The sequence below is a fragment of the Mytilus edulis genome, chromosome 9, assembly GCF_963676685.1.
Source record: "Mytilus edulis chromosome 9, xbMytEdul2.2, whole genome shotgun sequence".
Classification (NCBI taxonomy): Eukaryota; Metazoa; Mollusca; class Bivalvia; order Mytilida; family Mytilidae; genus Mytilus; species Mytilus edulis.
Window position 1 is genome coordinate 64,828,797 of NC_092352.1, and position 12,437 is coordinate 64,841,233.

General features: G+C 33.8%; 1 protein-coding gene across 1 annotated transcript in view; it reads right to left on the reverse strand.

Moving 5' to 3' along the window:
- LOC139488815 (integrator complex subunit 10-like) overlaps nt 1–6,280 on the reverse strand; it is a 195,579-nt gene extending 189,299 nt beyond the window's left edge. The window contains exons 1-2 of the mRNA XM_071274746.1: nt 6,102–6,280; nt 1,374–1,441 (exon numbers count right to left, since the gene is read on the reverse strand). Of these exons, the coding sequence (XP_071130847.1) occupies nt 1,374–1,441; nt 6,102–6,251 (218 nt within the window). The 5' untranslated portion in view covers nt 6,252–6,280. The remainder of the gene's footprint in view (nt 1–1,373; nt 1,442–6,101) is intronic.
- Between the last annotated feature and the right edge of the window lie 6,157 nt (nt 6,281–12,437).

A 12,437-nucleotide genomic window follows, 5' to 3' on the forward strand; every position in this document is an offset into this window, starting at 1 on the left:
AAATGGTTAAAAATTGACTATAAGGCCAACTAAAATTAATTAGTAGATTTTCATCCAAATTTTTGAAAAACATGGGGCGGGTGGGAGGATTTTATTTTTTAAATTTTATTTCATATGAAACCCTTGTCACAAGTTCTTCATACCGCGGGGTATATGCTAGTGGAAAACAAGCTTGTATAATGTATATATATACATGTTGTATAAGGAATCTGACACTATTTTTTAAACTCTTAAATAAAAATCCCTGATTGGCAACCACTGTTATACATGTAATTGCCGCTTTAGAAACCTATTTATAGTATACATCAAAGGGAAGAGAAATGCTCTCTTCAGTTGGACTAGACCTACACCAAATGTATTTTGCTTTCTAAGCAATGGTTTGTAGTCCACATAAAATCAATAAAATGTTTTGGTACAATTGTATGCAACACAAGTATTATGAGTACAAAATAAAATGTAAACTCAGTGTGGAAAGTAATTATGTGATGTAAAACATGAACTTAACCAAAAAGTAGTTTTTTAATGACTAAATTGAGGGTATTGGGACAGTTACAGAGGGTGTTTGCTGTTTGTCAACAAAAACAACAGCCATGGGTAAATATAAGGGAATTAAAATGCGTGTTTGTCGACTTTTTTTTTCTCAATATACAGTCTTAAATCAAACAAATTCGTGCTTGTGTCAATTTCTTTTATCCAGTCATGTTTTTTGTACCAATTTGTTCTACGATTCTTGCGCTTTGGATATCATTTACAGTCCAAATTTCCTGACACAAAGTCATCGTATAAATAAAGAAAAAACACGGTTTTCGATTCACTTGTGACTACCGCAATTTGCGTTAAATGGCAAGGCGTTTTACTCGTTACTCGAATATTTCATGCCCTTCTCGTTATCAATCTCTATTCTCGGTAGATGTTGTCATAATAGAGCAGCAGAATATGTCGACTCAATTATATCGTTATTAGATTACTCGGAGAAATACAAAAACGAAATTTGAAACAGGAAGTGTTGAATGAAACGAAATCATCGATGGTTCCCGGTAACGGACATGAAAAAATCCGGAAATTGTATTTTTGTTAAATAAAAAAAATCGGGGCGGGACGATTTCAGAGGGGCGGGCGGGGATGAAAATCTAGCAATTAATTTTAATTGGCCTAAAGGTCAATAACTCCTAAAGGGGTCAACTGACCATTTTGGTCATGTTGACTTATTTGTAAATCTTACTTTGCTGAACATTATTGCAGTTTACAGTTTATCTCTATCTATAATAATATTCAAGATAATAGCAAAAAACAGCAAAAATTACCTAAAATTACCAGTTCAGGGGCAGTACTACATCTGATCAGATAAAATCAGTCTTGTTTAATCAACTTACATTTCTTCCAGAAGTTTTGCTGCTTCCTTAACATTTCTACCAATTTTTTCCAAAGAATATGCTTCAAACTGAAAATATAAAAAATCAATTAAAACAATTTTAGACATGCATGTTTATGTACAACATGTATAATCTTTAGAGTACAAACTAATAAAAAAAAATAAAAAAAATTTAAGTACAAATGTTCATAGTTTTAACTTATTTGTAGATCTTGTCCATGTTGACTTATTTTACTCTTTACTGCTCATGATTTTGGCCAAAAATCCAAAACTGACAAAAATTATCCTTCAGGAGTGGACTGTTGATGTAAAATGTATACTGTGAAGATGTTGTGCATATTTAAATATATTTGCTTATGTTAAAAGACATGCATAATGTCAAATAATACAAATACAAATTGTTTTGTCTCTAAGAAAACATGTAAGATTTCCACTGCTACTTTAACAAAATAGCCTAGGTGCAATTTTGGTACTCTGTGCAATTTGGGTACCATGACTTTACATTTACATACCCTGTTAGTATTTACAGTAAGTTTCAAAAGTCCCAACATATTCAATGACATACCACACTTGCTTTTTCACTGCCAGTTTTGGTTTAAAATAATTAAAAGCAAGAAAATATTCCTATTACCATCTAAGAAATGCATGAAATGTCATTAGTTTTTTTTTCATATTTCTGAAACAGAACTAAAGCAGAAATTAAAAAAAAAGATTTAAATAGATTCAAGTGCCATTCTAGATATCATAGAAGCAGGCACATCAAACGATTTGATTAAGAAACTTTTACTTATGTCATCAAATATAGGAAAAAATATAATGTTATCACAAATAAAATGTTTTACCTACCTACGGCTACGGTACCCAGAGACATATAATACAAGAGATTGGAAACTCTAGTAGAGTCTATATAACATCAAATGAAATGAATTGGCCACCGATTATGCCGATATATTTATAGGTAAAAATTCATCAATTGTTGTGAAAAAGTTTCTACGTCTAATGATTTTTCTTATGGATAATGCCGATACTTTTCACTGCTTAAGCATGCAAGTATATTTAAAAGTTACAAAAAAACTATTTTGATAATTTGTTTAAACTCCTCCCATTTTACTTCACCTCCTAATGCCGTAGAAACCATATGATCTCCAAATTTGTTTCTTAAAACTTGGAAATATGCTAATAAATATAGGATTTTATGGGACAATAATACTCGCAAATGTTGTTTCGTGAAAATAAGACTATTGTCGTAAAATTTGATCCAATAGTTTTCTTTTTTCAAAATTATCCACAAGTGTGGTAATTATTTTATTATTGATACCCAAGCCACCTGTGCTGGGACTATCAATTTATCTCTTAAAACTTTGAAATATGTGAATAAATATATAGATGTTTGGGTCTATATTACTCTCAGGTGTTATGTCATGAAAATTAAAGACCAGTTTCATAAAATTTATCCAATAGTTATTTCTAAAAATATCAATTTGTTTTTGATACACAAAGCAACATGTATGCTCTGTAGTTCTATCAATCTGTTTCGTCAAAATTGGAAATTTACAAACAAATATGGCCTATTATGGGGATATATTACTCCCCAATTAAATGCTATGCCGCGAAAAAATACCAATCTCGTAATCTTCAATCATATACTAGTAGTTGTTCTAAAAATGTCGACAAAGATGACTATTATTTTCATATCAATCATGTCTATACCAAAATTCAGCTATGCTGATACCCTACTTTATCATTTAAAAAATCTATCGAGTCGACACATGTCATGGGTGTAAAATTTGTCTTGTTTATTTCAAATCGTAATGTGAACTAATGCGAACAAGTATAAAAAAAAATTATTTTATTTTCTGATTATGAAATTGTTCATGAACAAATTTCCTTAAACCAGTCATTCATTTGTGTGCACTATGAAATGTAAGCCTGCATTTTGTTATGCAAATTATTCATTTTTCATTCTGTTTATGGCAAAGTTGTTTATTTTCTCCTATTCTGACGTCATTTGTTGTTCTTTTTTCTTTTTTAGGTTCCAAAGATGAACGAAGGTAGTTAATTTACAAAAGGAGTAAAATTTTTCTTGAAAAAGAAACCCTCTACAGCTGGTCGTAATATTATGCATCTGTTGTCGTTTCAGACTATGCTTCTCATTCAAAATATGAAACAAATTCATATCTTAATTTAAATCGTAATAAGGACATTTCTAGGTGACTGCAAAAGATATATATGTGATAATAAAAGATTTTATTATGTACTAAGTAGAAAATACAGATAAATTTTATGTGTAATATAATCAATGGCAAGCTTGCTGTATCAGCCACCCATGATGATATTGATATCAGCACGGTTGCAAAAGCTTTATCACACCTTTAATCTGTATGACGTCACGTCATCGATTGCAGTCACTGTTGCAAAGGCTTTATCAAAACCCTAATCTGTATGACGTCATGTCAAACCTATAATCTGTATGACGTCATTTCAATCTTCCTTATCTGTATGACGTCATGTCACATAAAAAACATCTACTTGAGATATATGTATATATAATAAAGTGTACATGATGCGGCTTTTTCAATATCACACACCGTATCAACCCTCAACCAATATAATCCCTCAAGCAGAGCTCTTGGGATTATATTGGTGTGTCAGGTTGATAGGAATGCGATATTGAAAAAGCCATATGATATTCTCTGTTTATTTACACCAAGGATTTGTATATGTATACACATAAACAATCTTACTTTAAAACTGCCTTCTCCTTACCCCAGAAAAAAGACAAAAACCACTACAAATGATTGTCACGTGGATATAAGGTTATAAAATAGGGTGGTTTTTTTTAAATGGTGTCTAGCTTCAATGTTGCTGTGATGTATGACCTTGGCTCCAACTTAAATAGATTATTATTAGTTTTTGTTAGTTGGTCTCTTGCACTAATGTCTTCTTCACTATTGCTTTCCACAAAGAGTTCCTTATTTAAGTTTATACAACATGCATGACAAGGATATGAAAACGAAAATGTGGTTAGATTGCCAATGAGACAACTCTCCACAAGAGACCAAATGACCAAGAAATTAACAACTATCCGTCACCATACCGCCTTCAGCAATGAGAAAAGCCCATACCACATAGTCCACTATATTTTGCCCAAAATGACAAATGTAAAATAATTCATACAAGTAAACTAACGGCCTAACAAACAAGAATGAACTATAAAAATCTGTTGAAAAAGGCTTAACTCTCAGATGGATACAAATAGCAATACATGTAACAAAAAAATAGAGTAGAGTTTATCCAAGTAGTTACTATTAACATGATAAAGATAGTCATCTCACGAAATAAAATCGGAATTGTCCATATTGCGTGCACAGGAATGAAGCTTTATTCATATGAGAAAATAACTGTAATTTTCTTATTTTATTAATTCTCAATACATGTAAAATGTATGTACACTCTTAGAAATCATCAAGTTTATCAACAATCATTTAAAAAACAACTCAATCCAAGCCAATGATGAAACAGTAAAAAACAAATGCTCCGCAGGGCGCAGCTTTATACAACCGCAGAGGTCGAACCCTGAACAGATGGGGCAAGTATTGGACACAACATTCAAGCTTCATACAGCTCTGAATTTGGATTGTGATTAAACATTGTTAAATAGTTGACACAGCAAAGGTTTCTGAAACAGGATGAATGTGGTCTAATGAACTTTAAATTATTTGTTTTTGCTTTTGAGCAATACACTATATGTTATTGAATATAAATCCCCTAAAAAAAAATTATCTGAAGAAAAATTCTTTTCAATGTCTGAAATTTGAATTCGAAAAATTTTACCCCTCAACTCTCTCAATCCCTTATTTCAAAAATAATCTCAATTCAAATTTCTAATGAAGTTGGGCAACAAAGGAGTAGGGTCATTAAGGCCTAGTTTTTGCCCAAGAAAATAAAATGTTTGATAAACCATTTCAAATTGACACATAATGTTTAGAAATGCATTGGGTCAAGAAATATAAATGAAAAACATTAAGATTTTTATCTGATGACTTCACAATTACGTCATAATATGTACTGTTTCACAAAAACAATGAAAAATACACAATTTATGCAGTTTTCTATCTTTACTTCCGTTGTGGAAACATCCTGCGCAGCCAAGAAACAACAAAATAATTCAACAGAAGCATTATTATAACTATTGGCATAATCTCACCAAATATAAAGTTGTTTCTTGGGTGCGCACATACTTTTTCAATCTAAAATATACTTTAACTTTGATGAAAAAACAAGGAAAATCACGAAATTTAACATAATATGCAAATTTAGTCATGATTTGTTGCCATGGTAACTTGTTCGATGTCAAATTTGTTTTGAATTTCTTAGTACCTTATACCTTAGTCAAGTTTTCAGTTACTTAAGAATATGTATGATAACTTTTAAATTTGCAGTAATTTTTTAGCCAAATAAGGGCCTTATAGCACCTACTCCTTTATTGCTTGAAGGAAAAAAATGCCCATCAAAATCCAAAAAAGATTTCATCTTTCTGAAACACAAAAATGCATCTAGTGTATGCAAGACATTAAAACTTTTCCAACTTCACAGGGAAGTCTGTACTAGTAGTTTTTGGCATGTAAATACAGCCATATTTGTCGGTTTGTTATGATGAACCTTGACTGAAGTCTATTTTGGCGGGTTGTTCCCAACCTGTTTAACTGTTTAAAAATCATATTCATACTTGAATTGTAAAGTGTTGCGGAAATAAAGATCTTGCAGTTATCATCCATGATTTGGCACCACAAGGATCAGATTTTATACACAATCTTGCTCTAGAAACTAGCCATTCTTCGTCTGATAATAAGTCGTCTTTTTGTACACAGGCAGCCATACTTATTCGAAAGGGGGATATTAGTAAGGGGAGGGAAAGCAACTTCTTCTTTCCTCTATATCTTCCTCCAATAGTTGGAGTACACCAACCTTACTGAATTAAGGTTGGTTATTAATCATTATTATTGAGTCAATACCTAACTATTTAAAAAAAACATTATGTACAGTTAAATACCCGCAACAATAATAATAATAACGTCTATGTATTTTAAAACTGGACAACATTTTAAAAGTTATAGTAATAAAGTTTTAAAAAAGTTTTGAATATTATTTACAGGGCATGTACTCTGGCATGTATTATAGTAAAAAATCTTTACATTCACTAAACAATGTTACTTAAGGGTAAAACATAACGAGTTTTCAGCTTCTTGTCTGCTCATGCTGTTTTTGTGCACTACTAGGCGATATAAAATCAATTAAATTATGCATATAAGCTTATATATATCTTTGACATATTAAAGGACAAATAAGTATCGTAATTTAAACTGTGAACTGTATATATGGTCGATTTGTATGTTTTGAATATCGTTGTTTTGTTTTAGGAAACATTTTTTTGTTGGTTTTTAGAACTTTAACTGGTTTTTTTAATTGATAGTTTTGTTATAATTGTTATGTACAAATCAAATCCTTCGGTCACGTTCATATCCGGAATATGGCACACATTCACAGTCCTGTTAAACTATGCCCATCAAGCCATGAACGAAGTAGGAATGAAAGTGTGTTATAAATGTGTCAGGGTTCTCCTCCTGAATTGCTTATTAATATGCGAGGAAAAAAGCACGGAAAGATCATGTATATTTTAGTATATTGCACCATCTTTTTTGCCATAAATCTTACACTAGCAGACACAACTGCAGTTATTTTAAAGCTGAATCAAGTTCTTGATCGTTTGTAAAAGTGTTTCAGGTCATATATAGAAGGTCGTCAAATTCCTGACTGAAGAAGTTTCTTTGAGCCAATGAGAACCAGCAGGCCTTCATCAGATTTCTTGGCGGATCGATTGTTCAGCATCATGGTAGATCAACGGTTACTATGATACACGAGGAAGTAATATATCTAGCTTGACAATGGACGTCAAGTTGGTTACTTATTCCTTATTCGTTACTTATTCCCTATTCCCTATTCGTTACCTATTCGTTACTTATTCCCTATTCCCTATTCGTTACCTATTCGTTACTTATTCCCTATTCCCTATTCGTTACCTATTCGTTACTTATTCCCTATTCCCTATTCGTTACCTATTCGTTACTTATTCCTTATTCCCTATTCGTAACTTATTCATTATTCCCTATTCGTTACATATTCCTTATTCATTATTTCTTATTCCTTATTCCTTATTCCTTATTCGTTACCTATTCGTTCTTAGAGGTGAAATAACCCTAATAGAACATATGTACCCATTTCAGCGCTCGACGGATACCCTGTTACTTATTCGTTCCTTGTTCGCTTTTAATACGCGTGGTATACGTTGCACTTTGAAAAAAATCTATTATCGATTGTTTTTATGTCTCTGGCGGTAATTATGTGTTCTCTGAGGTGAAAAAAACATTAGCGCATATGTACCTGTTTCAACGCTACACACTGATACCCTGCTTCTTATTCGTTCCTTTTTCGCTTATAAAACGTGTGTTATACGTTGCACTTTAAAAATGAAATAGTTTTGTGTCTCTGGTGGTAACTGTCGGTTCTTAGAGGTGAAATAACCCTAATATAACATATGTAACCGTTTCAGCGATCGACTGTTACCCTGTTACTTATTCGTTTCTTATTCGCGTTTCATACGTTTGGTATACGTTGCACCTTTTAGAAAATGATTTTCAATTGTTTTCTCACTGGTGGTACCTTTGTGTTCTAAGAGGTGAAAAAATCCTATTAGCGCCTATGTACCCGTTTCAGCGCTCGACTGATATCCTGTTACTTATTCGTTCCTTATTCGCTTATAAAACGTGTGTTATGCGTTGCACTTTAAATTAGAAATATTTGTGTGTCCCTGGTGGTAACTCTCGGTTCTTACAGGTCAAATAACCCTAATAAACCATATGTACCCGTTTCAGCGCTCGACGGACACCCTGTTACTTATTCGTTCCTTATTCGCTTTTAATACGCGTGGTATACGTTGCACCTTGAAAAAAATCGATTATTGATTGCTTTCATGTCTCTGGCGGTAATTATGTGTTCTCTAAGGTGAAAAAAAACCATCAGCGCATATGTACCCGTTTCAACGCTACACACTGATACCCTGTTACTTATTCGTTCCTTATTCGCTTTTACAATGATACCCGTGGTATATGTTGCACCTTGAAAAAATCTATTCTCGATTGTTTTCATGTCTCTGGCGATAATGATGTGCTCTCTGAGGTGAAAAAAACATATTAGCGCATATGTACCCGTTTCAGCGCTACACTGATACCCTGTTATTTATTCGTTCCTTATTCGCTAATAAAACGTGTGTTATGCGTTGCACTTGAAATTAGAAATATTTGTGTGTCTCTGGTGGTAACTGTCGGTTCTTAGACGTGAAATAACCATAATAGAACATATGTACCCGTTTCAGCGCTCGAAGAATACCCTGTTAATTATTCGTTCCTTATTCGCTTTTAATACGCGTGGTATACGTTGCACCTTGAAATAAATCGATTATCGATTGCTTTCATGTCTCTGGCGGTAATTATGTGTTCTCTAAGGTGAAAAAAACCCATTAGCGAATATGCACCCGTTTCAACGCTACACTGATACCCTGCTACTTATTCGTTCCTTATTCGCTGATAAAACGTGTGTTATACGTTGCACTTTAAAAAAGAAATATTTTGTGTCTCTGGTGGTAACTGTCGGTTCTTAGAGGTGAAATAACCCTAATAGAACATATGTAACCGTTTCAGCGCTCGACTGTTACCCTGTTACTTATTCGTTTCTTATTCGCGTCTCATACGTTTGGTATACGTTGCACCTTTTAGAAAATGAGTTTCAATTGTTTTCTTGTCTCTGGTGGTACTTTTGTGTTCTAAGAGGGGAAAAAATCCTGTTAGCGCCTATGTACCCGTTTCAAAACGTGTGTTATACGTTCCAATTTTAAAAAGAAATATTTTCGTGTCTCTGGTGGTTACTGCCGGTTCTTAGAGGTGAAATAACCCTAATAGAACATATGTAACCGTTTCAGCGCTCGACTGATAACCTTACTTATTCGTTCCTTATTCGCTTTTCATACGCGCGGTATACGTTGAACCTTGAAATAAATCGATTATCGATTGCTTTCATGTCTCTGGCGGTAATTATGTGTTCTCTGAGGTGAAAAAAAATCCATTAGCGTATATGTACCCGTTTCAGCGCTACACTGATACCCTGTTACTTATTCGTTCCTTATTCGCTTTTAAAACGTGTGTTATACGTTGCACTTTAAAAAAGAAATATTTTTGTGTCTCTGGTGGTAACTGTCGGTTCTTCGAAGTGAAATAACCCTAATAGAACATATGTAACCGTTTCAGTGATCGACTGTTACCCTGTTACTTGTTCGTTTCTTATTCGCGTCTCATACTATGGTATACGTTGCACCTTTCAGAAAATGATTTTCAATTGTTTTCTTGTCTCTAGTGGTACCTTTGTATTCTAAGAGGGGGAAAATCCTATTAGCGCCTATGTACCCGTGTCGGCGCTACACTGTTATCCTGTTACTTATTCGCTCCTTATCCGCTTATTAAACGTGTGTTATACGTTCCAATTAAAAAAAAAAATTTCGTGTCTCTGGTGGTTACTGCCGGTTCTTAGAGGTGAAATAACCCTAATAGAACATATGTAACCGTTTCAGCGCTCGAGTGTTACCCTGTTACGTATTCGTTTCTTATTCGCGTCTCATACGTTTGATATATACGTTGCACCTTTTAGAAAATAATTTTCAATTGTTTTCTCACTGGTGGTACCTTTGTGTTCTAAGAGGGGGGGGGAATCCTATTAGCGCCTATGTACCCGTTTCAGCGCTATTCTGTTATAATGTTACTTATTCGTTCATTATTCGCTTATAAAACGTGTGTTATGCGTTGCACTTTAAATAAGAAGTATTTGTGTGTCTCTGGTGGTAACTGTCGGTTCTTAGAGGTGAAATAACCCTAATAGAACATATGTACCCGTTTCAGCGCTACACTGTTATCCTGTTACTTATTCGTTCCTTATTCGCTTTTAATGCGCGTGGTATACGTTCCAATTTTAAAAAGAAATATTTCGTGTCTCTGGTGGTTACTGCCGGTTCTTAGAGGTGAAATAACCCTAATAGAACATATGTACCCGTTTCAGCGCTTGACGGATACTCTGTTACTTATTCGTTCCTTATTCGCTTTTAATACGCGCGGTATACGTTGCACCTTGAAATAAATCGATTATCGATTGCTTTCATGTCTCTGGCGGTAATTATGTGTTCTCTGACAGGGGCGTAGCTGCCGTTAGGCACTTAAGGCACGTGCCTACACATATTTTTTTCACAATGTTTTTTTTTATTAAAAAATAATAAACAACGTTATCTGTAGATGAACGCCAGTGAAAACTCTTTGATAATGGAATGTCATGTGTACTTGGGGATGAAATATTGGATAGAATTGAATGTTTTTTTATGATTTTACCTTATATAGAAACTATAAACTAGAACTTTGGTTCAGAGCATTTCACTTCTATCAACAAAAACTTGAATGAACCTCAACTTAGAAACATGAGTTTTTTAATAAGTTGTTGTTAGTGTTCAACTAGTTTTCCGCTTTGTCTTCACCGGTATTGCCAATGTTGGTCGTCCGTTTGGCTGTGCAGGATGTACAAATACGCAGTCACGTCTGGTCAGAATGGGGACATTAAATCCGATGCCTGATTGTAGAGAGAATGCCACTCTTTGAGGAGTTCGTAATTGGCTACTGAAAGGCGAAATTTCTGCTCCTATTTAATAATCCCTCATTTTCCAATGCATGGCATTTTCAAATTTCTAGACCTTCGTCCCGGACGACACCTATTACAGGACCTAGCTCCCTGTGGATTTATTGTAATATTTTTTTGGTCCTGAACTTGCATAACATGCATAAATATTTGACACTCAAGTCTGGATGTTTAAAAATCAATCAATCAACTAGCTTCCAGTAATTTTTTGTGTACTCTCAGATCTGCGTGCAATGACCACAATTATTCAAATTCCTAAACAGGTAGGAATTTAACAGTAGAGGATATAAAGAAATAGGAATTTCTTGAATTTTGTTACGAAGGTATGAACATAACAGAACTTTTGCATTAGGCATCGACTATGTGTGTATGTGTGGCTAGGGTGAAGGTTTAAGAATCAAAACTTGAGATTATTGGGTTTTGTCTAGCCAAAAGGATAGTTTTATTATATAGTAATATCAGTGTTTATGTGCCTATTTTTTTTAATGAAGGATCGTCACAATCGTGAATATAGCTTGTTGTTCGGTGGAAGCCAAAGCTCCGTGTTAAAGGCCGTACATTGAACTATAATGGTTTACTTTTATAAATTGTTATTTGGATGGAGAGTTGTCTCATTGGCACTCACACCACATCTTCCTATATCAATCAGAACGGTATAGGTATGAAAATACCAAACAGGGTGTACTGCTTAATTAAAGGGATACGCTTATCCACACTAGGCAATGCATATTGTAAATATTTTTTTCTTCATATTTCCGATTGTACTGCGCTTTATCTAATTCACCAGTCAGATGTTATAGTGAATTATTCATAATTTTTCGAATTTTCATCATGTATATTATAATTATCATACTTAAATAACCAGTAAATTTAATATTTTTGTACATAAAGTTTTGCAGCTAAAATGCTGAAATCCGTTTTATGTCGGCCTGAACCCCCTGCCGATTGGTGCCTACAGTTGAGAGAATACCTAGCTACGCCCCTGTCTGAGGTGAAAAAAACCACATTAGCGAATATGTACCCGTTTCAACGCTACACTGATACCCTGCTATTTATTCGTTCCTTATTCGCTTATAAAACGTGTGTTATACGTTGCACTTTAAAAAAGAAATATTTGTGTGTCTCTGGTGGTAACTGTCGGTTCTTAGAGGTGAAATAACCCTTATAGAACATATGTAACCGTTTAAGCGCTCGACTGTTACCCTGTTACTTATTCGTTTTTATTCGCGTCTCATACGTTTTGGTATACGCTGCACCTTTAAGGAAATGATTTTCAATT